The sequence below is a fragment of the Penicillium soppii genome (genome assembly GCF_028829465.1).
Source record: "Penicillium soppii strain IBT 18220 chromosome Unknown utg000007l, whole genome shotgun sequence".
Classification (NCBI taxonomy): domain Eukaryota; kingdom Fungi; phylum Ascomycota; class Eurotiomycetes; order Eurotiales; family Aspergillaceae; genus Penicillium; species Penicillium soppii.
This window is the reverse complement of record NW_026643237.1, coordinates 2,383,443-2,411,148: the sequence shown is the minus strand read 5'-3', so window position 1 is coordinate 2,411,148 and position 27,706 is coordinate 2,383,443. Positions and strand designations below refer to the sequence as shown.

Below are 27,706 nucleotides of genomic sequence, written 5' to 3'. Positions count from 1 at the left end.
TGAAGCATTTAGGCTTGAGCCTTTATCAATCTCGTATGATATGGAGACAAACTAACCGAATATTATGACTGTTGCCTAGACAGAGCAGCCTGGTACGCTCAAGGATCATCTCTCTATGGGCTAATTGGTAGTACATTGTACTTTGACTAAAAGGTGACCCACAGAGTGGGTCACATTCATGGACCCTGACTATGATATTTATTGTCGAGATGAATGGGGATACTTTGCTGCCTAAATCTAGATCCAGATCGATCTTCAATATTAGTCTTCCCAGAGAAACAGTTGCAGACCGGAGCCCGCGTGCACCGGTGGACTGCCATAGCAACCCCAAATTGAACAGTATGAGTGCTTTCAACTGTATATAGAGGAAAATATTCTCTTATTTCGGGAGGCGAAAGATAGATACCCGGTGATTAGCCTTCCTGCCAATCCAATATATTTAATGTGTTTGCCTCTTTCCATGTTTTGATCCCAAAACCGCCCGTACATCTCTGATACAACAAGCAGACTGTCGACTTAAGGTACCCCCATGCCTGTTATGAGGCAACATGTAGAACAGTCTACTTTACAGCAACAAAGCCGGTAGATTTTCTCAAATAGGATCGCATTTATCAAGCAACTGCAGTTTGGAAATTAATCGCTGGATTCATAAAGAAGGTCTCAAGGAATGAATACTGGGCCATATTAGCGGGGACGATTTGATGTGTTTCAATAGCACCTATAGACAGTAGAAATGTACACAAACAACCTGATAGGCTATACACAATGAAGCAAAAAGCAAAGGTATTCGGCTATAGGATAAGGAAAAAACTTCAAACTACCCTCGTAAGTCTGCTCAAACTGCCCTTACCACCCTTCCAGCGGGGTGAGCAATGTAATGACACCGTCCTTGGGCGAGACAGTGGCCCCCTCCCGAACTTCCAGCTTGGCGTCAGGGAATTTTAACTCCATATGAAATCTCCCAACCATAGCAGCAAGCAAGCAAGCAAGCTCTGATTTAGCAAAGCCTTGCCCAATGCAGCTTCGGGGACCATGTAAGAAAGTCAAGAATGCATAGTTGCTGGATGCGCCACCGGTATTAGCTTTCCCAGGACCCATGAACCTGTCCGGGTTGAACTCATCCGCGTCATGCCCCCACAATTCTTCCATTCGATTGAGAATTTTTGGAGAGAGAGTAAAAGTGGTATCCTTGGGGATATGTTTTCCAGCAAGCGTCGTATCACGCACAGCCTTGCGGATTGTTGTTGAGACGGAGGGGTAGAAGCGGAGGACCTCATTGCAGACTGCGTTGAGGTAGGGGAGGTTATCAATTGCGGCTGCGGAGATCGGAGTTTTATCGTCAAGAGAGGGGAGATTGTCACGAATCTCATCCCTAAGTCGGGTTTGGACGCCTGGGTTCTGGCACAGCGCATAGATAGCCCATTGGAGAGCCGAGGCGGTTGTTTCGTGTCCTGCGCCCAGGAAGGTCATACATTGGTCGACGAGGTTTTCTTCATCAAAGGTGCCGCTCGTTAGGGCAACGGAGATTATGTCAATGCCGGTTTCGGCTTTGGGGTCTTCCATTTTGGCTTTCTTTTGGCGGATCATTTGCCGAGCGACGTTGCGGATCACCTCGCCGCCTTCTGTGATCTCTTTGTTGCGTGTTGTTGGTAGATTCTGGGTCCAGGTAGGGTCGCCCAGAAGCATGCCGACAACGAAAAGGATCTTCATGTACAAAGGGGGCGACGCCATAATCTGGCGGTAGGATTGATTGAGTTTGTTGTTGGGGTCCTGGAGAGAATCGAAGTCGTGATCCATGCCAGCGACACCGATAATATCTAGCGTTGCCCGACTGGCCCATGTGGAAATTTGGACCGTTTTGTCGGTGCCGGTGGCACTCTTTCTGCTGGGTGTACGTAGGTCTTGTTGGATCATATTGACCATTTCTACACTCTTGGCCCAGAATACTGGATACAGATCTTTGATGTGGCGATATGAGAACGCTGGCATGAGATTCTTGCGTTGAATCTAAGATGATGGATGTTCAGTAAACCTTGTGGGTACATGAGCTACGTGCAAAGGGAGTATTCGGAGTCATACCTTATGTTCTTCGCCCTCGGCAAGTAGAATTCCATCGCCGGTGATACGTCGCAGGCTCTGCCGAACCAACTCAGGTTTCTCGAAGTCATACACTTTAGTCACCAGTATTTCGCTGAGTGCTTTCGGGCTTGTGCAAATCACACGCTCAAGATTTCCCACAAGATAGTAGCGAAGAAGATCTTCATTGGGCATGGTTTTAGTCCATTCCTGCAGTTGTGGATACGGGGTTTCCAGCAAGAGACTCTGCGTATTTCCTCGCAACCAGCCACGATCCTAGATATTATTAAACAACGTGATTAAATGGACGTGGTGGGCATACCTTGGGTGAATGAATATGTTTCAACGGAGTGAAGTATTCTGGGTATAGAACAAATTGATAAATGAACTTTGAAGCTGTGATGAATGCGAGGAACACGATCCCGGTCACAATCCTGGAGTTGAGTATGGCATATTCAGGCTTGAGGTATATCCCAGCTGCGACGCCAAGATAGAGAATGGTAAAGCTGCCATTTATTCGCCCCATGGCCGAGATTGCAAGTACTGAAAATAAGAAAAATGTGGATTTTTTTTCAATTCAGATCTCAAACTCGTAAGTGAGATTTCAATTTGTACTACGTTTCAACTGGTGAATTCCAGTGGGGCGCCTGGCGATTATCCTTGATCCAAATTCCCCGCGATTTCAAAATGTGACAGTGTGGAGATGGAAATAGGGAGATTTGAGTGGCAGATTTCAGTATCAGAACTTTTCTTTCGAATAATAGAAGCGTTGGATTGGAAGCAGGACGAACCTTACGACATAAAGGTGATTTCTAACGAGCGGCACGGGATTGGATTTAACCCGATTGCTCGCAAAATATACCGCATTAAGCAAGGGTGGATTAGCGAATTGACCCCTGATATCCTCAACACAATATTCTCAAGATTCATGTAAATTTGAGCTTGACTAAATATATATTGTACGATTATACACTACATATGGACGTAGTTCGAAGAACTGATGCATCTACCCAGGTGCATGATGATTAGATACGTCATCGTGCCTGATGCCCACGGGCAGGGCTGGGATTCAATTAATTGAACTTTGACCTTGGGTTCAACAATCATGTTATCGATTTGCTTGATGAGGATCTTTCAAGGGGATTGAGAAGAGCTTGAGCCACAAGGGAGTGTGTTTCCCTCTCGATCTTTTCATTTGGTATATGGCCATGTTGCCATTTGTGAGTCAATATATGTATAACATAGTATACAACGCTTTGCTTGACGAATTCAAGCAACATCTGACCCGGTAATTCGTTTGAACTCAGTGACTGTGTGCTGCCAGACCTTTTGCGCCATTTTCTGTTCTCTCATTCCAGACAACAACCCAACAACCTTCGGTCCAGTATGTTCGCCATCCCAATGAATACTATAAACACCACTACCAATTCCCCCATCAGTCCCCTCAGCAACGACAATCTCACCGACGAAAGGAACCCCAGCAGCCTCATCCACAGCAGCTCGAGGTGGATACTTCGCGCTCGTTGCAAAGAACAAATGCCTCTCTCCAGACTCCCGAATGGGAATGTAGATCAGAGGCCCAATAATAAGAAGAGCAATGGTCATTAACCACGTGAGAAAGGCATTAGGATCGCGACCGATCCCGGTTTTAACCGTACCGGGATAATCGTTGATAAAGGTCACTTCGGGCGCTTGCTCGGCCAGTGTTTCCAGTGCCATATCGGTCATTGAGACCACATGTCCACGCAGCTTGAGCACAGACATGTTCTTTCCTTGGAAGTCTGAAGTGTCAATAGGTCCTTCGTGTCCACCAGCTAACACGCTGACGACACGGCGCAGACTCGTTGCGTGCTTGAGGTGGGGAAGGAGATTGACGATGAATCTGATGCGCGCGTAGTACGCAGTTGCGGTCATAATGTGGAGACCTTCGGATGTATCTGTATGCAGAGTATCAGCATCAAGAGCTTGGTATTATTGTATCTTGGTGGAGAGAAAGCGGGCTCGTAATGGATGTACCTTCTCCATAACGGATGGTCCCACAGCTCAGGAACAAAAGATTGATAGTACGCTCTTTTTCTTTCAGCTCCCGGCAGACATCGTCGACACTGCGAATCAGACTAATATCTGCTTTGATGAAAATGAACTCTCCTTCAGGATTCAATTGTCGGCATTCTGCTGTGATTCGCGCTGCGGCTTCTTGGGAGCGGCCGACGAAGTACGCGCGGGGAGACCGCGCTGATCGGGCGAATTCCTTCAAGGCGGCTTCGCCAATCCCATTCGTTCCTCCCACAAACACCGCGACGAGACCCGCTGGGAGTGCGGTCTGAATCTTTGCGTTGGAGGATTGCACATCCAGTAAATGGACCATTGTGGAGAATGAAACAAAATTGTACACAGGATGCACAAAAATATATTAGACAGGAATCATATTGTTGTGCTAACTTATATTTTCTGATTCCTCGCTCCTGGATCATAAGATTTTTGCTAATCGGCGCATCTATGTGCCGTCCCGCAGCGTCGCTCGGACGAGCAAACGGACGGATTTAAAGCACCACGGACGGATTAGTCAAACGCGGAGGATGCATGGCCCCAAAATTTGTCAAAATTTTCATCAACATGGTCTTTATTTGTTTCTAGAGAGCTGAACTCCAGTCTAAGTACATGTGTACTGTCTATGCTTTACCTGGTCTGTTATGCAGATAAGGACCACCACCAGTTCCACGGCTAGCAAAGCCCCAACGGATTTGATTAGCCATGGAGATATCAACACCAAGGTCTTCAGCCCAAGCCCAGACAAGTCCTGGGTTTTTCAGGAACCCACGACCCACAAGGACAAAGTCTAAGCCATCCTTTTCGACCAAAGAGCTGGCCAATTCAGCCGAGCTGATCATTCCAACCGAGCCAACCTTGAGCTTATCTCCAACGGCTTTCTTGACAGCAACGGCGAATGGCGCCTGGAAACCAGCCTTGGCATGGATATGCTGCTTCTCGTGATTGCCACCGCTGCTGATATCCAAAACATCAATGTCACCGCTCTCAGCCAACGCCTGCGCAAACTTGACTGTGTCTTCGACGCGCCAGCTGGGTTTGTCCGCCATGGCCTCTTCCAGCCAGTCAGTTGCCGAAACTCGCAGGAAAATAGGCATATCATCCGGGACATTCTCGCGCGTGAGCTTAGCGATTTCGAGGGAAAGCCGGATACGATTTTCAAAGCTACCGCCATACTCATCGGTTCGGTCATTGGTCGCAGGTGAGAGGAAGCTCATGAGCAGGTAGCCGTGGGCATTGTGGATCTCGACAAAGTCCACACCAGCCTTGAGAGCACGCTTAACAGCTGCAACCCAATCTTTCTTGAAGGCCTCGATCTCAGCCTTAGTCATTGCCTGCGGCGTAGGGAAATTCGGATGGAAAGGCACATTGGAAGGCCCTTTGACATTATCAGGCCAGCCGCCGAACTCCGCAGGCGCTGTATCCGCCTTACTCAACCAGGGAGCGACGGTGCTGGCCTTGCGACCTGCATGCGCGAGCTGCACACCGATCACTTGATTCTGGGAGTGGATGAACTCGACTACGCGGCGGAGCGGCTCAATCTGCGAGTCTTGCCACAGGCCGTGATCCTCGGGGGTGATTCGGCCGTTGGCTTGCACCGCGGTAGCTTCCACCATTAGGAAGCCCGGCCCGCGTTGCGCAATGCCGCCCAGATGCGCCATGTGCCAATCAGTCATGTGGCCATCTTGGGCGCTGTACTGGCAAAGCGGGGAAAGGCCGATCCGGTTGTGGAATTTAACACCTCGCGCGGTGAAAGGCTGGAAGAGCTTGGGTGGTTGTGTGCCGTCGGATTGAGGGATTGCGGCGGTTCCAGCAGGGGGAACCTGGGCTGGGGTAAAGTAGGAGATCCCTGCAGCGGGCTTGTTCTGGATCTGCGGGGCGGCTGGCATGCTGGGTGTATGTGGTATGTCCGATGCTATACGTATGAGCAATTGGAATGTTTGACAACAACTGGAGGATAGTTGGCAATTTATATGTGCTCTGTCATATACAGACGGCAACCCCACTAGATTATAAATGCGATTTACTCGCCCCCAGTTGCGATGAACTGACGTCACCATTGGGGAAGGTCCAATGAGGATAGCTCCTAGGGTGATAAGAGATGAGGCCATAAATGCATTCTTGAGACAGTTTCACCCCCATGATGCTGGTTTAACTGGAATGGGCATATTAGCCGTTGAGTATAGATGAAAGTCTCATGCCACGTTCGTATCCAAGGATTGTGTTAGCGGTCGGGGGACGCCCGCAACTGCAAGCCGTAATTAGCGCTTAGAAGATGTTTCAGCGGAAGATGCTTTTGAATCTTGGCAGTGTTGAGAAGCGTACAACTATTGACCTAGATCAATAGTCTAAGCTTCGTAGTAAGCACATGTACTTGAACTCTTGTGACATTGAGGGCCCCCGAACAAATGGCTGAAAGAGACGGCAGAAATGAATCGACACCTTAGGTGTTATGTTAATTGTTTGTTGACTCCGAGTTTTTGCTGCCAAGCGGCACAACGAAAACAAACGAGAACAAATCGAACAGCTGCCAACAACAGCACCCTAATATAGCAGTTGAAAAGCGCCATAAGGTTTGCCAACATCGGTGATGCCCAAAGCTCCAAGGCGTCACAATGTGTACAAATTCGCGTTCTGGGAATATGGGCGGCTACCTAGGTACGTTATTTATTTGGGGGAAGGTTAGTCGCGTAGAGAGCTTATAATCAACAAGCAACTTCATTCAGAGAGGTAGTGATAGTACGCGGAAGGAAAGACGGGGTAAACACAAGACCTCCAACAAGACACTAAAGAATATATGACAACTTAGTGTTTTCGGGAATGTTAACATTTTTTCAACCTCGATAGTATGATCTTGCTACGTATAACTACGCAGATATGTATGTTGTTATATAAAGTTACATGAGTGGATTGAAGGCCAGTGGTAAAAAGTTCTGTTGTAATAGTCCGCGAGTGTGTATGTCAACGGCGCTTAAGTACACGGATTTCCCCGGCGCGTGCTGGGGGCCAATAATAATGAACCGAATGAGCAGAATGGAGTCAGTCGAGGACTTAACAATTCCGATGCCCCATCTGTTTCAGGTCTCAAGACATTTTTGAAAGTGGACCAGTGGGGAAATAGCCGTTGTGTGCACGGAGTATTCCATAGCAATCAGAATCGATCTATGGAAACGAGAATGCTTTTGTTTAGACTATTAAACCATTGTGAATAAGATCAATAGCACGAAAGGAAGTAATTGAATAGAACAATGTAGAGTATAAATAGTAGAATACAGAGATAAAGGAAAAGAATTGTGTACAAACATTGTATCTTCAGCCCTAAGATAAAGGACGACTTCCCGCGTCTCCACTTCTGTTGAACTCCTCTTTCTTTGTGTTTCACTTTCTTTTCCCCTTTCTCCTTCTTTGACCTACCCACCTTCTCTTATACCTGTCATTGAGTTTTGCTCTACAAGGCTGAAAAAAGCCCTTGCTCATTCATTCACACTGATCATTCTGATCCCCAGCCCATTCACGGCAATTGCGCATTCTTTCTCCACAATCCGTTGATCGTGCCCCTTTCTTGGCGAAGAGATCGGCACGTTCTGTTTGTTCAATCAAGTTGCTGTTCTTGAAGGGCCAACAAATGCCAATGCACTTCTGAAACACCAAGCGCTTTATTGTCAATCCATACATGTGGCTTGAAGTCCTCAATACCTGACAGCCTCCTGGCCTCCCGCAGTTATGCGCCATTCGCGCGGCTAAGACCAATCTTTCTACTCCATCGCTCGGTTCCCTAGAGCTTTGCTTCACTCTTTCCTTAAACATCTACACCTGTCTCTACACCTAAATTGCGACTTTCCCTGGCTGGCCCGCGGAAGTCGACTCTCTCAACTGTTGGTCATTCCACCTCCCGCTTGACACCTTAGAACCGCCTCTGGCAGGACCAGGTCTATCGCCACGATGATGTGCGGTGGAGATCGAGAGAAGGGAGAGGTGGCTTTGGAGGAGCAATGGGACTATGTGGTATGCTCACGCGATGAGTGCTGAATTGACAACGGGATATACTGATCATATCCTTATAGAACCTGAACGACTTCAAATCCGAGTCTTGCTGGCCACCTTTCTCATACTTCTTTGTATGGGTATTTCTTTTGATTTCTATCGCTGTTTACGGCGTTGATACATTTACTGCAGTCAATTTGCTGGTTTTTTCCCGCTGGTCTGGCAAAGTTCAACCAGCCATTCCTTTCAATATCTCCCGATGGATCTTCGCCGCCTGTATCATTGCATCATTCATTATTCTGGCATACCGATGGTTCAATGCCATCAGTGCGATGCGCTCCGGTAGTATCACTCGCAGCTTCTTGGACCCTCTCGCCGTGCGCGTTCAGAGTGTCCGCCCCGGCAAGCAGGGTCGTGGTTATAGAAGATTCCTAGTCTTTGCTGAATTGACAAAAGACCGCAAAGCTGCTGAATATATTGGTCTCTTCGCATACTTCTCTTTCCGATGTGAGTTACCATCTAAAGTCCACTGGCTTTCTGAACGTTTCTAATTTGAGGTTTTAGCTTGCTTGATCACAATCTTTGCGGACGGACCACGTCAAGTTATCAATGCGATAACTCTATATTCAGTCATGCAGATGGATCTCATCCCCGGCGGAAAGAATGCTCATGACGATGGCAGCTCGTCAATTAGTCAATTTTTCAACAATGTCAAGATACTAGCTGAGGAGAACAACAACCAAGCTTTCGTCTTGTTTGGTATGCTGTTCACTCTGATAATCTGGGCATTTTCGGTTCTCAGGCTGATCTCGGCGGTCGTACTTTACGTGATCTTTCTAAATCACCATATTCCAACTTCGGATAAAAATCTTTCGGGGTACTGTCGCCGCAAGGTTACCTCACGTCTGAAGCGCATCGTGCATCGCAAAAACACCAAGGCATTGGCGAAGGGACTCAAGTTACGAGACCGCCTACCAACTCAACCAAGTTTGCCGACGTTCGATTCAACGCCAACCCTGCCTTCTACCACCGGGGACAAGGGCCTATCGCGCAGCACTACTCAAACCACGTTGCCGCCTTACTCGCGGTCGAACTCGTCCACCGCCCCGTTTCAAAATCCTACACTACCAAACTTGGACTTCGATCCCAAATCCCCGCCGGCGCGGACGGCCACGTCATCTTCAGTAATGTCTGAGTCTGCTTCCCTGACGGGAAATGCGGCTGGAATGGGATACAGTGACCTCGATAGTCAGCAACCGACGCTTCCGCCAGTCCCTCCTCTACCTGATAATGTTCCGTCAAGGATGGTTACCCCTCACTCGCGAGCAACTCCTGCGTCATATGGGAATGAGATTGGCCACATTGGTCAAAACACTGGATATCGCAACCTGACCGATGACAGCTCGGAATCTCGGCCGTATCGAACTTATACACCGGCGCCTGAATATAGCTCGGCCGATCCTGCTGGCTCCGAGGATAACGCTTATCTCAACCGTGGTCACACCTCGCCCCAGTACGACCCATATGGACCGAGAGGCGCGCCTCCCTTCAACCAACAACATGATCACTATCACCAAGATCCTTACTCTACGCGATCCTACACCCCAGCTAGTACAGGAGGAACGCCTGTTCCTTCTCGCTCATACACACCGGCAAGCTACATGCCCACACGTACGCCAGCTGCATCGGTGCAACCTGCACCAAGGACGTTCACACCCATGAGCTCGACAATACCCGCACCTCAATACAGTGAATATGCAGCTTTTAACCCACCGATGCCATCGCAAACACCCCACCCTCGCTCGCAGATATACCCAGATCCTTCCAACTACAACCGAGCGCAAACCGCATCACCATCTGCTATGCGCCGATCACCACCGGACTATTCGGTTAATCGCTCGAATACTCACCATAACTGATGTTCTTCTTATGAAAGCAGAGAGCTGGCTCTTTGTGTTAAATGCCTGGATCACCTATGTATATTGATCACGACCAGCGAGAAAGTCTCGCTTCTACATACCCCATTTCCATTACTTTGATATCCTTTACTTCTTCTTTGATATCCTTTACTTCTTCCGATGGCATGAATTGATCTTTACACTTTCCCTCGCGGCTGATTGCAGTGATTGATAGACGAATAGTTTGATAGATGAATTAATCGTCTGGATATCCATTATCCTCCTGGTCAGCTCATAAATCTGGTAATTCGGGCCTTGTGTTAATTCATCGCTTGATCAAATACCATATATTATCTAGACACTAAACGAGATGCTGCTTCTATAAATATGAAGTTGTGAGAGAGCCAGTTCAGGCTATTAGGATCACTTTTGCAGTCGTCAGTTATTTCACTCTCCCACTTATTGAGTCCTGTCAGTCGGGAATAGAAAATTAATGAAATATATCCAATGGAAGCGATATTAAGAGATTATGTGATTGATATCCATGCATCTTTACAATCGACTTCGATGCAAGTCGATGGATGACACCCCAAATCAAAGCAGCAAAGCCTAAACAGACTTCACCAAATCTTCTTCGCAATCATCTCATACCGCTGTACATGATCGACATTGAACTCCTTATCTTTACTCTTCTTGTCCTTTTCTTCTTTCTCCTTAACCCTCCGCAGCCCATCCAGATCATCTGCATAAATCAGTCTCCGCTTCTCATCCCCAACCTCCACAACACCCCAGCCACCAACGCGCTGGCTGCCCTCAACATCGAACTCGCGAGCGTGGGGAACACCATTGCCATTGTCGCCAGATTGGCGCGAATGCGACTCTCTCTTCTCGGCCTCTGAGCTTTTCATTTTCCTATAGCGCGAGCGCGCGAACGCAAGAAGAACCATGCCTAGCAAGAGTTTGAGGATGAGCAGGACAATATAGCCTGTCAGGAGGAGGACAATGGTGAAGATATGAACCGATTGCGCGGGGGAGGGAATGGCGTTCTCTAGTAGTGTGCGGAAGAACGCGCTGACATGGGCTGCTGACACGGGGAGAATGGTTGCGAAGGTCAGGGGTGGAGCCGATGGGATGGGAGAGGGTACATAGTGGCTGTGGATTGAGGAAAGGGAGGTTGCTTCCATTGCCGTTGAAGATGGGTGTTGCGGGAGGAGGGCGGCGAGGAACATTTGGTATGTTTGGACCGAGACCCGGAAAAAGAGACAGGAAAGTGGGATGACAGGGAGACCGATGCGGCGGGTGAGGTTCTGCTCGCCAAAAGCATTGGTGTAGTAGTCCTTTGCTAGGACGTCGAGGAAGCGGCCGTAAATGGCTGGTCGGTTGTTATTGAATTTGTTGATGTAGGCGTGTTTCAGCCAGTCAACTAGCATCTCTGAGCCCAGTACCACCAAGAATGGACCCAGGACTTGGGCTAGGGTTGGAATGAAGGAGTTGACGCTGTTGAAGGACGAGAGAATTGAAGATGGGAAGAGCGTGAATGCCTGAGGTAAAATGGACGATGCGGTTCGTGGAGGTGTGGATAGTGGTGTGCTATTAGTAACGGTCGATGACTGGCCGGTGAAACTAGAGCCCAACCCGAGGTTTCCGACAAAATTGAATGCGCCCGTTTCCACAATATTGCGCGAAGCGATGATGGTGAGCATCAGCCAGAGCTGGAATCGTTCCACGACGTCTGCGCAGGTAAGCTGGAAAAGATTATCCTTTTCGAACTTGCGGAAAACCGTAGATTTGATTTCCACAAACTGGTTTGACAGCAACAGGGTGATCAATGCGTTGGAATATGAGTTCACAGCAACATTCAAGGTCATGACTTGATAGAAGAGTGATGTTGCATGAGACACGGTGTAAACCAGTGCCAATAAGAACAGCCAAAATGGACGGATGATCTTGCTCCGCCCGTCAGGACGTCGCTCAAGAGCTTCTCGTGAGAAAAGACATTCAAGCACATCTTGGCCAATAGCAGCCAGAAGCCTATCGCTGACTTCCAGGACGTTGTATATCACATATAGCTTGATGGCAGCTTGTCCACGAATCCAATGGTACATTCGACTGGCATCGAAGTACATCAAAACGCAGCATGTGGCTATCATAAGCAGACCTGTCAAAATATCCGCTTTATCATCCGGAAGTAACGCTGAAGGCATCGATTTCTTGCGACGGTGATGATTTTTACGGGATTCCGAAAACCGATTCTTCCTTCTCGATGCGTCCGTCTGCGCCTGTCTAGGATCTCTTTCTGCGGCTACCGTTTCTGGTCCAGCAGAAGAGCCCGGAGGCAAGCGAGGGGTGGCATCAGATTCGCTTTCGCGTCTTTCGCGCTTGTCTTCCTTAACGGTATGATTTCGTCTGCGCCACACTCGACCAATTCCGTTCATGACGAATTTCCAGATGAAATGAATCTCAGCGCCCAGATTCATCACCCATGACTCAACCAAGATGTAGATAGCCTTGATGAACCGTAGTGGCATTATTGTGAAAGAATAAAGCCATGCGTCAAGGCAGGCCAAACTTCCGAAGCAGAGTACCTGCTCTAGCATGGGTGGGAGCATAAGAAAATTCATGAGTCTTTCAATTTTCACACGTGAGGATTCGTATGGGAAGTCGTTTGATGTATCATGGTGGATGTACAATGGTGAAGGTCGACCAGATGCAAGCTCAAGTTGTAGATAAGTAGGTAACGAAATCGGAGGCAAGGGAATGGATGATGGCAAAGGTGACGACAGAGGAGTTTCTATGATTTGAGGAGAGGCAATGAGGTGGCTCTTCGGGTCGCGGTCAGGGACAATGCCGTCCGGCTTCGAACGGGATGCCCATGTCTGCGTTAGCCGATCGTTCGCTGGCGTAGAAGGCGGTTGACGCCGTGAGGAGCTAGGAGTAGAAACAGTTCGGGATGGGTGCGGCCTGTTACGCAGAGCAGGTTTCTCGGTGTTTCGAGTGAAAGCGGGGCCTGCAGGCGCAGAAGCATCTCCCATTGATATTTCCTTAGTAGGTCGTAGCTTTGGCAGAACTTCCGCAGTCGACAGTCGTTCGCTCAAAGGCTGAAGAACAAATTCCGGGATCTCAGGTCGAGTCACCGGAGCATTCCCATGGACATTATCGGATACTGATCGCCTGCCAGTGTTTGTTTCCGGCCCTGCTGGACGGTAAGGTATTGACTCCGGCGAAGAAGTCAGCTCCTGAATCTTCTCAGGAGACAATTTCATGACTTTTTCTTTGTCTTCAGGTGCCCTTTGAAGTAGTTCGTCGGATAACTCAGCCAGAGCAGCCTTGGCCTCAGGGCCGTCGTAGACGTCCAATACCGACAACCGGTGAGGGTCGATTCCATCGCTTGGCGAATGCTCTACCAAGATGCCAAGACCTTGTTTTGAGGATCCAAAGTCTCTTGCCTCATGTCTGCCGCTAGAGAAGTGACGTTCCGAGGTCGTATCATGCGTTCGTGGTTCCGTAGTATCACTGTTGCGATTGATGACGCCACGCGCAGCCTCATCGTCGGATTGTTCGACTTCGTCGACCTTGTCACGGCTTCCTTTTTGAGCGCGAGACTTTGTGTGTTGATCGGAATTTGAGCTTCCGTTCGCTCCATTCGCGAGTTGATTTCCGCCCGTATTCTGTTGCAAAGCTTCCCTATTTTGCGTGACCGAGTTCATTGTGCCAGCTCCGTGGCTCCGCCACTAGGTGAGATCTTCGAATTGTCCACAGATTTCAATTGTCACCAATCATACCAGCAGGTAGCGTAAAGCTTCGGCGGGCATTGTTAGATTTGGCTCCTGACCTGGCCTGATTCAGCTATGATTAGACGGAGATTGTCGCTTTTCAGACCGCGGAAACGACAAATGTGGTAGGATATGGCTATTTGATTGCTTCAGAAAGTGGCCCCCAGTGTATAGTCTGGCCAGAACTCGTGTTGTTGGAGTCTGGGGATAGATAACGGCAGATTATCAGGTCGGTGAGTCAGTTGTCGCTTCTGACACCTCAGGCATTGACTATCACGTGCATCTTATCGGCAATCTAATCGATAAGCAATTAATGCATCGATCCATGGATCTATTTGACTATAACTATGGATGGGTGCTTACTGCAAGTAAACACGTACGTCGTAGACAAGCCTAACTATCTATTTATATATTTAGTCAACGTGCTACTTCATATTTTGGGATGTGAGAGACTTCAGAACACCTGAGCGACATAGAAAACAATCTGGAATCAAATTCTTGGGTTTCCAGAAAACTCCCAGTTTCCCGACACAGCTTCCCTCCGGCGGAGCTTTACTTTGTTTAAAAAATGATAAACAGATATTCTTGTTTTAAACGAAGGTGTTACATGAGATACATAAACTCACACAAGACGGCACCACAGTGCAGCAAGCCCATCATCCACTGGACCTGCCTACGGCGTATCAGAGCCTTTGTTGATTTAGAAACCGCATCGTCTTCTAGCCTCCATAACATCCACGTGGTCCGCGTTATTATTCCATATCAGCTAACGGGCTTTCCGTCAGCCATCTGCAAGAGCTGTAGTGAGCTCATACTCTTATATAATCTGCGAATACTAACATGTTTGCAATGTTGATCGGCGCTTAGCTCGTCTGAGACTTTGTTCCAGAAATTATGGTGAGCAGGACTAGGACTATAAATTTTGACAGTTGAGAGAACTTGGCGTAAGAGATTTTGAGTAATGACCGGCAAATGGGAGCTCCAAGAGAACAAGATAGCTAAACACATCATACACACGTGTAGCCGGGTAGAATGACAACGTCTACAGCTGATATTGGATTCATCTCGCTTTAACAATATCCTATCTTAATTGCTCGGTATACTTGCACAATGACAACGAAGTTGCAACGGGATTTTGCAGACGTCATAAAACGAGCGAAAAGTAATGCTATTGAAACGTATGGGCGGAAGACAGGAAGACAAAAACAGAACGATGTTTAGCAGTCTCACTATACTTTTTGGATATCATGTGGCCAGTTCCTTCTTCAAGCCTAAGTGGTAAACTAGATACATGTAGATGTAGAAAATCGAGGAAAGATCTCTATCGGAAGCGGCCCAAAAAGAGCATAGATAAAACAAAGCTTCTTGTGAGAATGAGGCTAAACTTCAACCCGCAATCTGATCATGCGTATGCATATCCCATAAATACAATGCAATGATATATGCCGTGCTACACTCAGTGTGTCACGCCCTGAATCTACCAATATCCAGGGAACAGCCAGTCCAGCTTCTTCTTAGCCTCTGGGGACCAATTAGTCTGGGGAGTGCTAACACCGAACTTGATACCACCAGCTAGGTGCTTGGCATGGACGAGGTCAGTGTGCTCGTCGCCAGCCAGGGCATCGAGAACAGCAGTGATGAAGCGGCGAGCGTTGTCGGCGTTGGCCTTCATGTGGCCCATGACCATCTCAACGGTCACATCGGCGGTGGACTCGTGCCAGCAGTCGTAGTCAGTGGACATGCAGATCATCTGATATCCGATCTCGGCCTCACGGGCAAGCTTGGCTTCCGGAAGCACAGACATGTTGATGACGCTGCCGCCCCAGGAGCGGTACATCTTGCTCTCGGCGCGGGTGGAGAACTGGGGGCCCTCTGAAGAGTTGATTAGCTTTATTCCTCGTGTGATAAAAACGTTCCGCTTCCACGTACCCATACAGATGATAGTGCCGCGGTCGTGCAGGACGACACCCTCGCCGTCGAGGCTGTGTCCACACTCACGCACCACCTTGGCGATACCCTCATCGAAGGGGTCACCGAAGGGAACGTGAGCGACAACACCACCCTCAAAGAAAGTCCATGGCCGCACACCCTTGGTGCGGTCAATGACCTGGTCGGGGATGACGAAGTCGCGGGGCTTGATCTCCTCCTGCAGACTTCCAACTGCGGAGAAGGCAATGATGGAACGGACACCGATAGAGCGAAGGGCAGCGATGTTGGCGCGAGCGGGAACCTCATGGGGAGCGATCTGGTGGTGCAGACCGTGACGGCTCAGGAAAGCGATCGCGACGGTCTTGCCGTTGTGCTTGCACTCGTGGTGCAGGATGGTGATAGGGGAGGAGGGAGTGCCCCAAGGTGTCTCCACGGTCAACGAGGCGACCTGGGTGAAGCCAGGTAGCTCACGAAGACCGGTGCCGCCGATCACAGCGATTGGGACGGACCCTGTCAGATTCACTATCGTCAGTTTTCGACGGAAGTGGGGGTGTGAGGGGTAAGTAAATTTTGACGCAGAGGCGTACCATCGTAGGTGGTGGGGAGGGAAGTCATTCTGCGAGCGAGTTGTTTAGGAGATTCAATTCGACGAAATGGTTTCGATATAGAAGTGAATGATCGACTCAGGGTCCAGCGCATGTTGCGCCATCATCAAATTTCTGACGCTGCGATGCAATTTGCTTCTTCTCCGATTGGTTGAACACCGACCCACGTGCTGACGGTTCCTGAGGCCCCCACTTGCTTTTTTGGGTATCTATACATCTACCACATTGTATACAGATCTACGAAAGCATACCATTGTTTACCAATACGATCCCAAATGTGGCTTCTGCAAATAAAAATCTGTAAAATTTGTGAGTAAAATTGAACGGAGTTCAAAAGTCTAAGCCGGCAACCACTCATAATGATGAGGGCCCTTATGAACTGGTCCTGGATCCTCACCCGGAATACCAGGCTTGTTATAATTGTGAGCACCAAAGTAATCCATCTGCGCCTCCATAAATTTGGTCGGCAACCCCAGTCCTCCCTCATATTTGAGATACTCCAAAGTAGCCGAAAGCGCAGGAATGTACTGATCAAACATAGTACCCTCCATGACGATTTCCTTCAGACCGCGGAAACTCTGACGCAGTTCGTGTGCAACCGAGTCCACAAATTTGGCATTTGTAAGCTCGTTATTCGCTGCAAGCGGTGGTTGCAAAAGATCAGCGATATGATCAGATTGGATGATACACCCAGCACGCCAGATCTGCAAGCAATCACCTAAGTTGACATTCCAGCCTTCGTCTATCGAAGCGCGGGATATCAGCTCCAAACCTTGACAGAAAGATGCGAGGAATGAGCAGTAAACGGCTTGATGCAAGGTTTCAACAATCTCCTTGTGGTCCCGAGTACCCTCAATTGGCTTTGGCATGGGCATCTCAAGCTTCTTGGCTGCACGTACTCGCTCTTTCCGGTTTCCGCTTGAAACTCGCATATAATGCGCTGCCGCTAATGTGGGACAAGATACATGACGATAAGCAGACTCCATGAGACACCAGAATGGAGTGCCCTCGGTATTGTCGTCGTCCTGGACAACCTTATCGAGCACATCGTCCAGCACGTATCCATCATCCCGACTGGCTCCCTCGCCCTTGCGATCACCCTGGGGTGTTCTGCGCATATGCAGGATCTTCTCACCAATACGAATGAGGAAGTTGCTGCGCAATTCGCCAGACTCATTCCACTTTGCAAAGACATCACCAATCTGGCTATGTGCCATGCCGAGTCCGTCGTGCATGTATTGCCAGGCTTCAGCAAGTACTGACAGCATACCACCTTCGATACCATTGTGGACCATCTTGATGTAATGACCCGAGCCACCAGGGCCCATGCGCTTCACACATGGAGTCCCGGTCTTCGGATCTTTGGCAGCATAAGACTCCAAGAATGGCATGACCAGCTGCAGCGCTTTGGTATCTCCACCAGGTGAGAGGCTAGGACCCCTTCGTGCAGACTGATAACCGCCTGAAACACCCATTCCGATCCAGCTGACACCAATCTTGGCGCATTCTTGCTGGCGGCGCTCCGTATTCCGATAGTTCTCGTTTCCGCCGTCGAGGATGATGTCGCCCTTCTTCAAGTCGGGCTTGAGCAAGCGTAGAACTTCATCCGCGGGCTCACCGTGCGTGATGGAGAACATGAACAGTTTCCGATCCGACTTGCCTTCCAAACTTTTGGCAAATTTGTTAATGTCGTAGAAACCTTGGACTCGGCCTTTGATATCCTTGTCGTCGGTGGCATAATTCACGACTTCGTCGACATTCTTCTTTTCAATATCCCAAACCGATACGGCAAGGCCGAGCTCGGCGAAACGAAGGGTCATCATTGATCCCATGTTGCCGGCTCCGACGACGCCGATGCTTTTGATGGACGACGGCATTGTGGCGATATATGATCTTTTTACTGCAGGACTAGTACATTCAGGTCATGAGCTACCGGATAAATGCACTATACTTTAAGAAGATTTATTACAACCAGTTGCGATGACTTTCGCTCTTCTTCAACGACTAGCTCGTGGCAATCGGGTTTGTGGTCCGAGACAATGTCAATATGCAATCAGAAACGCCACCAACTAACACACGGACTGCTATTCCATATGCCCAGTTGCACATCTTAAAAAAGAGGTAAAAAATGCAAATTGAGCTGACTAGGCATAAACTTGGCAGACGTGGGAGCCCGTTCGAATATTGTTATGATGTACCTGTGACGAAATCAGCCTTAATCAGCAAGTGCCACCTACCCCAGGGGAAATAATTGCATCACGATGGACACAATGAAGAGGCAAGGGTAAAATATAATTGCATGAGGCAAGCATTTATCTAATTCCATCTTGGGTTATAGCGGATTCTTCATAGGAGACTGCTCCCCGTACGCCCAACTCCAGTGTACACAATCCCCGAAATCGAGTTTCGTTATCAATCTTCCAAGAGCAAAAGGCCAAAATGGCAATCCCCCTCTCATCCCTCCAGACTATCCCGCTCGCCTACGCCTCATGTTCAATCGGCTGCGGACCTACCGACACACTCCCGCGCCGCCTCGAAGCAATCAGCGCAGCAGGCTTCACCGCGATAGAACTTTCCTTCCCTGATATTCTGGACTACGGCATGCAGCTGACCGGCCACGCAATTGGCTCAGAGGACTATGCTCAGATACTGCCTGTTGCAGCCGAAATTCGCAAACTATGCAAGGCCAACGGATTGAGCATCATGATGTTACAACCGTTCTCCAATTTCGAGGGCTGGATCAGGGGCTCCATGGATCGAAAAGAGGCATTTGCTAGAGCGACAGGCTGGATGGAGATTATGAATGTTGTGGGTACAGATTTGTTGCAGGTGCGTGAGACCCAGGGACACGGCAGAGAACCATAAATACCTGTGGATGCAGTGGCTGATACTTTTACCAGGTCGGAGCAACCGATACACCAGAGCCGACTATCACTATTGAGCGCGACGCCATCATCTCCGATCTACGCTCGCTATCTGACCTTCTCGCAAAACGCAAATACCGCCTCGCCTATGAAAATTGGTGCTGGTCATCTCATGCGCCGAGCTGGAAGAATGTCTGGGAGATTGTGAAAGCAGTCGACCGCCCGAATTGCGGATTGTGTTTGGACACGTTCCAAACTGCAGGGAGCGAATGGGGCGACCCAACGACTAAGTCAGGGCTCATTGAGGAGGTTTCAGAGAGCGAGTTACGGAAGCGCTTTGAGGCAAGTATGGATGAGCTTGCGACGACGGTGCCGGCGGATAAGATTTATCTTCTTCAAATCTCGGATGCGTATAAGGTGGAGCCGCCGTTGGAAGATAAGACTATTGGGAAGCTCCGGCCTCGGGGGAGGTGGAGTCATGACTATAGGCCTATGCCTTATGATGGTGGATACTTGCCCATTGAGGATGTTGCGAGGGCGGTGTTGAAGACTGGGTTCCGAGGTTGGTTCTCTATGGAAATTTTTGATAGTGGGCCGGCAGGGAAAGGGAAGAAGTACGAAATGGGGCCTTTTGCGACCAAGGCCATGGATAGTATGCAGAAGCTTTTGAGAAATTGTGCGACAGACTAAGAGTATACTTGAATGAACGATTGAAGAATTAAAATGTAAACTTAGACATATGGTCAGGTTTGACTTGAGAAAAGTACACATCTGGAAGATTCCTTTGAACCTGGTAGAGCAAATTAACAGAACGCCGGGGTGGGATGCAAGATTGACGCCAACTATATCATAAAGCATGCAACATCAACTGAAAGGACTCATGGATAGTGATCCGGCTTTTAGTTGGCGTTGCTGGGGTAGGCAACGGTGTATGTGGGGACATACTCCTCCTTGATGGAGCGCAAGCTGACGAAGCGGGTCATCAGGTTTGCACTGCCAGCCTTGTCGTTGGTACCACTGGCACGGGCACCACCGAAGGGCTGCTGGCCAACAACGGCACCAGTGCTCTTGCAGTTGATGTAGAAGTTACCAGCGGCGTTACGGAGGACTTCATCGGCAACCTGGACGGCGGCGCGATCCTGGGCGAATACGGAACCGGTCAGGCCGTAGGTGCTGGTGCTGTCAATCTTGTCACAAATCTTGGTGAAGTCGGCGTCGGTGGCGTCGTTGTAGGAGTAGATCACCAGAATGGGGCCGAAGAGTTCGCGGGATAGAAGAGGGTGGTCGGGGTTGGTGGTACGGTAGACGGTAGGTTGGATGTACCAACCCTTGGAGGAGTCGTAAGATCCACCAGCGATGAGCTCAAGCTCAGGGTCGTTCTTAGCCTCATCGATAACACCGGCAAGCTTTTTGAAGGATCCCTCGTGGATGACGGGGCCGCAGAAGTTGGTGAAATCGGTGGGCTCACCGACGTTGATCTTCTGCACCTCAGCGGCAACCTGCTGGGTGAAGTCCTCGGCGATAGAAGAGGCGATGTATGCGCGAGAAGTGGCACTGCACTTCTGGCCCTGAAACTCGAAAGCACCGCGCACGGTCTGGACGGCGGCGTTGCGGACATCCGCAGACTTGTGAACCAAGTGGAAGTTCTTGCCACCGGTCTCGCCAACAATGCGAGGGTAGCTGCGGTACTTGCCATCCGCCACGCCCTGGGAGATCTTGCCGTACAGCATACGGAAAACGTCAGTGCTTCCAGTGAAGTGAAGAGCAGCGAACTCGCGGCTCTCAAGGACGGTGCTAGTGACCTCCTCAGCATCACCTGGAACGAACTGGATAACATCCTTTGGCAGGCCAGCCTCAAGCAAGATCTGGTGCACGAGCCAGTTGGAGGCGATAGCAGCGGGAGAGGGCTTCCAGATAACAACGTTGCCCATCAGGGCTGGGGCACCAGCCAAGTTACCACCGATGGCAGTGAAGTTGAAGGGGCTAATGGCGTACACGAAGCCCTCGAGAGGGCGGTACTCAGTGCGGTTCCACACGCCAGGGGAGTTGTGGGAAGGCTGCTGGGCGTAAACTTCCTCGGCGTACTTCACGCCGAATCGGAAGAAGTCAACAAGCTCGGCAGCGGAGTCGATCTCGGCCTGCCAGGCGTTTTTGCCCTGCCCATGCATAGTCAGAGCCATGATGTCGTAGCGGTACTTGCTCGCGATCAGGTCGGCGGCCTTGAGGAAGATGCTGGCACGCTCGGCGAAGGGAGTATCAGCCCAAGACTTACGAGCCGCGAGGGCTGAGTCAATTGCGGCCTGCACATCGGCCTTGGTGGCATTGGAGTAGGTGGCCACAGGAGCATGGGATGCGGGGTTGCTCTGGGTGAAGGTTTCATAGCCCTTGAGCTGTAAGTTTGAAGTTAGCAAAATTGACACATATCAGAATTGCCTCGTAAATTCCTACCTCCTTGCCTGCAATAACCAAAGGCACATTCAAGGGCGCACTCTGCTTGTACTTAGCCAGAGCATCCTCAAGTCCCTTGCGGTCTGGTGAACCGGGAATGTAGTGTTTCTAGATCTTTCGGTTAGCTTGAAATCATTATATCATCTATTATGTCACACTCACGTTGGGCTCGTTGTTAATTTGGGGGACCTTGAAAGTGGCATAAGTGCCCATAGCGCGAGTGCCAGAGCTAGGAATGCGGTATACGAGCCGCGAGATGGGCGCGCGGGCGCGTAAAATAGCTGACTGCAACATGATTGATTGATTGATTGTTCGAATCTTTACAGGTTAAAAGATTGCTCAAATAATGAAAGAAGAGAAAAATCAAAAGTTGGAGAAGAAAAAGTATACGCGGGGAAGCATGATGAAATGGCCGGCTACTACCGGTTGACCACCAAAAGCTGTTACTCTGTTTGAAGTGAACCAATCCGAGGCCGGTTGAGATGGATCCCTGTCAGCCAATCACCGATCGCCGGCAAGACTTCCCGGGTGGGTCTCACCGGGCCGGGTGGAGATCCCCCTAAGCATCAGATTGCGCCGGCCCTGAAGCTTCAAAGGCTTCAGGGCTTCAAGAAATTATTAGTCAAGTTATGGTATAGACTCCAAGCACTATCTTACCTCAAGTCCAGATATTAGGTATTGACAGTTATGATAAGCTTATTATAAAATAGAGAGTAGATAGCAAATAAATCCACAATCCGTGCCAGATCTGGAGATCAAGTCTGACATCTGAGATGTCAGACAAGCGACAAATATCCAAACGGAGGAAATATTGGTATAAATCAAGAATCAAGAACTGTACTTTGTGGGTGCTTTTAAGTAAAAAAAAACTGATCTATGCTATCCACCACCACACTCGCTCTAACCAGTTTCGTGGCTGTGGTTCGATATCCTCCTCCTCGAGACGGTCAATCTCCTCCTTGCCGCTGAAGATATCAATCTCCGATGCTTTGGTCATCCACGGTGTCTTGTAATACAACTTATGGCCAAAGTAAAGAACAAAGAAGATGGCAAAAACAATATAAGACACAAGGAAGTCCGAGGCTGTGAATGAACCGGGGAAGAAAATCGCATATCCATTGGTGATAGCCAACAACGATACAAAGCCCATGGCATAATATGTACCGTACGGTTGGAAAGGTGTCTTGAATGGCCTGGATTCAAGCAATCCGTGGAACTTCAAGGCACTGCGGAAGCGCTGCAGGTATGTTAACGACTTGAAATGATTAGATTGAAACGAAGAAAAACACACCAAGTAAGCAACCCCAACAAGAACCCAGGAAATGAATCCTCCGATCGTAGTGATGTTAGTGAACCAATAAAACACGGTTGAGCCAGATGCAGACAGATTCAGGAATGAAAGGAGACCAATCGACCAAGTGATGAGCACTGCGTTGTATGGAACGCCGTTCTTAGTACACCGGGTAAAGAACTTCGGTGCCTGGCCCTCGCACGCCATGGAGTATAGCGTGCGCGACCCGGCATATACCCAAGAGTTGCCCGAGGAGAATGCGGAGATCAAGATGGCAGCGTTGATAACGTGGTTCAACCCAGCAATCCCAGCATTCTGGATACCAATAACGAACGGACTGGCACCGGCACCAGAACTACCACTTGCAACCCCTTGCAGAAGGTTTTTGTCATTGTAGGCGACAGTAACTCCAATGACCAAGCTGCCCAAGACATAGAATGCAAAGAGACGGTAGATGAAGCGGTTGGTTGCCTTGGGGATGTTGCGGCGCGGTGCAACAGCTTCGCCGGCAGCAGTGGTGATCAGTTCTGGGGAGAAAATGAAGGAGAAGCCGGACTTGATAAGGGCCGTCCAGAATGCAAGAAAACGACCCGTATTGGCATTGGGCACCAAATATGGCTCGACAAATGCGCCTGGTCGCTGCCAATATCGGAAACCAAGGCGATCATGGTTAGGACCTCCTCCGAAGAACAGTACAACGCCGAGAATTATAAGACCGATTATAGCGATGATTTTTAGCGAAGCGAACCAAAATTCTGCTTCGCCATACCATGATACCGCGACGATGTTGAGGAGGAGAATTACTAGATTGTTCCCAATCAGACTATAGATGCTGGAAGCTGGAAGCAGACTTACCAATGAGAATGATTGCAATCCAAACACCCACATTGACTGGGGATGGCCAATACTCAATCACAAGTCCGGCTGCAGTGACTTCAGATGCAAGTAGCATTGAAAAAGAATACCAATAATTATATCCTAAACAAAAAGGGTTAGCAACGATTTGACAGATATGATGATATGGAGTCAACATACCGACAGCAAAGCCAAGACTCGGTTCCGTAAATCGGTTAATGAAATAAGGCACAGAGACACCACGAACGGGAAGATAGGTGGTCATTTCTCCTAACATGTTCATGACAAAATATACGACTGATGACATGGCGATGTAACCCATGAGCAAAGGGGCTACCACAATTAGCGCGTCATGAAACCATGCGATGCAAATTTTCACATACCAGGACCAACAGTTGCGAGTGCCTGTCCACTTCCCACAAAGAGGCCAGTACCAATACAACCACCCAGCGCCAGAAATTGAATATGGCGGGAGCTCAAGCCTCGTTGAGTCTCCGAGTTATGGAGGCCGGTGATGTCCCCTTGTACAGCCTTCGGGTCATCATAGGGAGATTCGGCACGAACGCCTTCCTCAAGGCCCTTCGGAGAGTCTTTCATGGTGGGCGAAGGGAGAGAAAAGGGAAAAGATGCCAGTATGCAATACACAACTATGGGGAGAAATTAAGAGAAAAACAAATCTAGGACATGGATATAGCAATATCTGGGGAAAGTTCTAATCTTTATTCTATTGTGAAACTAGGCAAGCCATCAAAGCCTTTATCTATCTCGGGTTTAATGGAACGAGTTGCCCATGTTGATGGTGTGCTCTAATCAGGGGAAATACTATCTAGCAAAAAGTATAAAACAAGTCCTAGAAAAGTTTCGCGGAGAGGCAAGAACTCACGTTGACCGGAGATTGGTTTACTTCCGATTCCTCTGGTTGATAGTTGACGTCAATTGGCTGGCACCAGTATCAGGCACCGCACAATTATATGAAGAGCGCCCAACAGTGATCTTGAAGAGCGCGCCATAGTGGAGACTACGGATAAGATTCTAGAGACAATTGGCTTTATCGGCCCATATTGCGCTTTGAGCTTAGTTCCGGTAAGCTTCCTATCAGGGTTTTATATCCTATCTTTGTCATATCCTAATGCCATGTTGTAATGGTTTATCTGAAAAATGTTATATTCTTTCTCAGCCTCAGATTTTTCAAGGCTTAGCTCAAACTCTAAAACATTCTAAATGGTGGCGTCAGATTAACTTTATGTGTTTGGCTTGTCTGCCACTAGAATCACGTGGAGTCTGGGGAGAATCCGGGGTAAATAGGCGATCAGAGCGATCTAGCCATTGGAATAACGTAAATACTGGCAAGTTGCAGTGATGGATACCCGCGTGGATTCACAAAGCATGCTCACAACTTGTAAAGGCTACTAGACCGAAAGTAAACGGGCTAAGTCACGCGACGTGCAAGATCTGAAGTGCACCGGCCCGGTCAATGTGCTTATCAGCTTATCATTGGTCCGTGCTCTATGAAAAACCGGCCCGTGACTACCTAGGGATCGAACTATCCCTGACGAACTGCTGCAATGCTGAACTGTCTCTCTGGCTGTGCAAACTAGGGGCCAACATGGGCATCCTGTTTAGGGCTCGGACACATGAGATCTTCAAGATCCTAGTCTAATAACCTTTGATCGCTCACCGTAGTAGTCGCAAGATGCGGTATAACTACCCGTGGATGAGATAGCATGAGTTATCAAATATTCCCCACAAAGAACCAAACAAAGGGACCGACCATCAAAAGGCTGTGGAATTAGCTTAGCAATAGTAACTCCATAAATCCTCAAATTTTGAGGTGGCTCTGCCGGCCCGTCATTTTCAACCTGCTGACCGTACCGGTCCCTGGCGGTTGCCACCGGGTCTTAATTAAGAGTTCAATCTACATAATTCTATTCAAAGGCCATCAACCGTGGCTCTTCTCTTCACTCTTACCAACGCTGAGAACACTTCGAGATTCCCAAAACTTTCCATCACTCTCTATTATCATTAACCCCCAAATACTACACTCATGAAGGCTGCACCTTCCGTACGGGTGCCACTTAAGGCTACCGCCCGCAATACCAGATTCGTGAGCGGCACCAACAACTCCCGTTCATCTGTCGCCTCCGTCACCGCAAACACATGGCAACCGCTTTCACGGGCTCCTCCGCCACAGCCGCGAAAGGCCCTGAATGCGCCGCTGGCTAAACTGCCCCTCTCATCTGTTCTGCGCTCTTTGCTTGTCCTCTCTGTCTCCTCATCTACTCTTCTTCTCAAGCCATGCATTTACACGCTATCGCTCCTTGCGCACCCGCGCAATGCGTTCTGGGACGTGGCAAAGAATCCTCTCCTAAACATGCTTATCAAGCACACTATCTACAAGCAGTTCAACGCTGGTGAGAACAAGCTTGAAGTTCAGGAGTCTATCAACAATATCAAAGCTCTCGGATGTCGGGGTGTTCTTCTTGGATACGCCCGCGAAGTTCTTGTCGGTGAGAACGACGATGCTGCATACGATGTGAAGGCCGCTCTGGCTGAGATCCAGATGTGGATGGATGGAACCCTGCAAACCGTCGACATGGCTCAACCCGGTGACTTTGTCGCTCTGAAGTTCACCGGAATGGGCACTGATGCTCTCCGCCTCCTGCAATCTCAGAGCATGCCCACCGAGCTTATGGACACTTCTATCCAGAAGGTTTGTGACCTCGCCATCTCCCGCGGTGTTCGCTTGCTTGTCGATGCCGAGGAGCAGGCCGTGCAGCCCGGTATTGAGGCCTGGATCATGAAGTATCAGAAGTACTGCAACTCTAAGACTCCTGGACGGGCCATTTTCTACGGAACCTACCAGGCTTACCTGCGCTCGACCCCGGCCACTCTTGCTCGCCACCTTGAGATCGCTCGCGCTGAGGGATACACTCTGGGTGTCAAGCTGGTCCGCGGTGCCTACATGAAGACCGAGCCCCGCCACATCGTCTGGGCCGAGAAGGAGGATACAGACAAGTGTTACGACGAGGTGGTTGCCGCGCTTCTTACCCGCAAATACAACTCCATGCTTCAAGCTCCTTCAAAGGAGACCCCAGCCGAACTCCCTCCCGTGAACGTCATCATCGCTACCCACAACCGCGAGTCTGTCCAGAAAGCCCACGCTATCCGGATGGAGCAGGCTACCCGCGGTGAGGACTACGGTGTTGACCTCAGCTACGCTCAGCTGCAGGGTATGGCCGATGAGGTCAGCTGCGAGCTCCTGCAAGGTTTCGAGTCCGCCGAGAACAGTGTCGGCGCTTCCCCCATTGATGCCCCCAACGTTTTCAAGCTCTTGACTTGGGGCTCTGTCAAGGAGTGCATGGGCTTCCTGCTGCGTCGCGCCGTTGAGAACACTGAGGCCGTTGGCCGGACCAAGGATTCGCAGATTGCTATGGTTGCTGAACTGAAGCGCCGCTGCGGTAACGCTTTTACCAGCCGCAAGTAAAGCTTAAATTTCTTTATTTGACTTTGGCGTAGAATGTTTTGATTGTTTTCTTGTTGCTTCAGCCTACGGGTTGATCGCGTTTGCATTTGTATCTAGCTGGGGTGCATACACGGAGTTTGTTTAGGAGATTAACGATCAATGAACCTAATTTATCAATTTAAACTCATACTTGCCCATTGCTTGTCATATAACTGAATCGTTTGGAATGAAATAATAAGAAGAGCCGGTAAAGGACTACGTTGAAATTGTAAGCGAATGCAGACTCCACAAGTGGTCCCGCCCGGTAGGCTTGCCCCTCAGTAGATGTGGGAAGGTCTATCCGGTACGTTCCCCATATATTCCGTATACATTTGGCCAATATCCAATTTCTTTATATACACTCGACTTGACCTAACACATGTTCGCGCTACAAAACAAGTTACCTTCAAACAGTAGCATCAAAACCCAATC

At 49.2% G+C, this 27,706-nt stretch overlaps 11 protein-coding genes across 11 annotated transcripts; 3 read left to right on the top strand and 8 right to left on the bottom strand.

Annotated features, from left to right (window-relative positions):
• Positions 1-846: 846 nt before the first annotated feature.
• N7529_010186 (cytochrome P450) lies at positions 847-2,602 on the bottom strand (the record flags this gene model as incomplete). The annotated part of the gene is made up of 3 exons (XM_057245713.1): positions 847-2,007; positions 2,080-2,352; positions 2,399-2,602. The coding sequence occupies 3 exons, from the start codon at positions 2,600-2,602 to the stop codon at positions 847-849; spliced, it is 1,638 nt and encodes a 545-aa protein (XP_057093976.1).
• Positions 2,603-3,345: 743 nt separating this feature from the next.
• Positions 3,346-4,444, bottom strand: N7529_010185 (Short-chain dehydrogenase/reductase SDR; the record flags this gene model as incomplete). Its single annotated transcript, XM_057245712.1, has 2 exons — positions 3,346-4,013; positions 4,093-4,444. The coding sequence occupies 2 exons, from the start codon at positions 4,442-4,444 to the stop codon at positions 3,346-3,348; spliced, it is 1,020 nt and encodes a 339-aa protein (XP_057093975.1).
• Positions 4,445-4,748: 304 nt separating this feature from the next.
• On the bottom strand, positions 4,749-6,014 carry N7529_010184 (NADH:flavin oxidoreductase/NADH oxidase; the record flags this gene model as incomplete). Its single annotated transcript, XM_057245711.1, has 1 exon — positions 4,749-6,014. The coding sequence occupies one exon, from the start codon at positions 6,012-6,014 to the stop codon at positions 4,749-4,751; it is 1,266 nt and encodes a 421-aa protein (XP_057093974.1).
• A 2,053-nt stretch (positions 6,015-8,067) lies between these two features.
• On the top strand, positions 8,068-10,028 carry N7529_010183 (uncharacterized protein; the record flags this gene model as incomplete). Its single annotated transcript, XM_057245710.1, has 3 exons — positions 8,068-8,130; positions 8,190-8,616; positions 8,674-10,028. 3 exons carry the CDS (start codon positions 8,068-8,070, stop codon positions 10,026-10,028), a joined length of 1,845 nt encoding a protein of 614 aa, XP_057093973.1.
• A 599-nt stretch (positions 10,029-10,627) lies between these two features.
• N7529_010182 (TAPT1 family protein) lies at positions 10,628-13,714 on the bottom strand (the record flags this gene model as incomplete). The annotated part of the gene is made up of 1 exon (XM_057245709.1): positions 10,628-13,714. One exon carries the CDS (start codon positions 13,712-13,714, stop codon positions 10,628-10,630), a length of 3,087 nt encoding a protein of 1,028 aa, XP_057093972.1.
• A 1,543-nt stretch (positions 13,715-15,257) lies between these two features.
• On the bottom strand, positions 15,258-16,408 carry N7529_010181 (S-methyl-5-thioadenosine phosphorylase; the record flags this gene model as incomplete). The annotated part of the gene is made up of 3 exons (XM_057245708.1): positions 15,258-15,652; positions 15,710-16,219; positions 16,297-16,408. 3 exons carry the CDS (start codon positions 16,406-16,408, stop codon positions 15,258-15,260), a joined length of 1,017 nt encoding a protein of 338 aa, XP_057093971.1.
• A 244-nt stretch (positions 16,409-16,652) lies between these two features.
• On the bottom strand, positions 16,653-18,191 carry N7529_010180 (6-phosphogluconate dehydrogenase, decarboxylating; the record flags this gene model as incomplete). The annotated part of the gene is made up of 1 exon (XM_057245707.1): positions 16,653-18,191. The coding sequence occupies one exon, from the start codon at positions 18,189-18,191 to the stop codon at positions 16,653-16,655; it is 1,539 nt and encodes a 512-aa protein (XP_057093970.1).
• A 562-nt stretch (positions 18,192-18,753) lies between these two features.
• N7529_010179 (sugar phosphate isomerase/epimerase family protein) lies at positions 18,754-19,868 on the top strand (the record flags this gene model as incomplete). Its single annotated transcript, XM_057245706.1, has 2 exons — positions 18,754-19,143; positions 19,215-19,868. The coding sequence occupies 2 exons, from the start codon at positions 18,754-18,756 to the stop codon at positions 19,866-19,868; spliced, it is 1,044 nt and encodes a 347-aa protein (XP_057093969.1).
• Positions 19,869-20,077: 209 nt separating this feature from the next.
• Positions 20,078-21,920, bottom strand: prnC (delta-1-pyrroline-5-carboxylate dehydrogenase prnC; the record flags this gene model as incomplete). The annotated part of the gene is made up of 3 exons (XM_057245705.1): positions 20,078-21,568; positions 21,627-21,734; positions 21,789-21,920. 3 exons carry the CDS (start codon positions 21,918-21,920, stop codon positions 20,078-20,080), a joined length of 1,731 nt encoding a protein of 576 aa, XP_057093968.1.
• A 580-nt stretch (positions 21,921-22,500) lies between these two features.
• N7529_010177 (uncharacterized protein) lies at positions 22,501-24,369 on the bottom strand (the record flags this gene model as incomplete). The annotated part of the gene is made up of 5 exons (XM_057245704.1): positions 22,501-22,863; positions 22,918-23,720; positions 23,773-23,895; positions 23,953-24,105; positions 24,156-24,369. The coding sequence occupies 5 exons, from the start codon at positions 24,367-24,369 to the stop codon at positions 22,501-22,503; spliced, it is 1,656 nt and encodes a 551-aa protein (XP_057093967.1).
• Positions 24,370-25,816: 1,447 nt separating this feature from the next.
• Positions 25,817-27,256, top strand: N7529_010176 (proline dehydrogenase family protein; the record flags this gene model as incomplete). Its single annotated transcript, XM_057245703.1, has 1 exon — positions 25,817-27,256. One exon carries the CDS (start codon positions 25,817-25,819, stop codon positions 27,254-27,256), a length of 1,440 nt encoding a protein of 479 aa, XP_057093966.1.
• Positions 27,257-27,706: the final 450 nt, after the last annotated feature.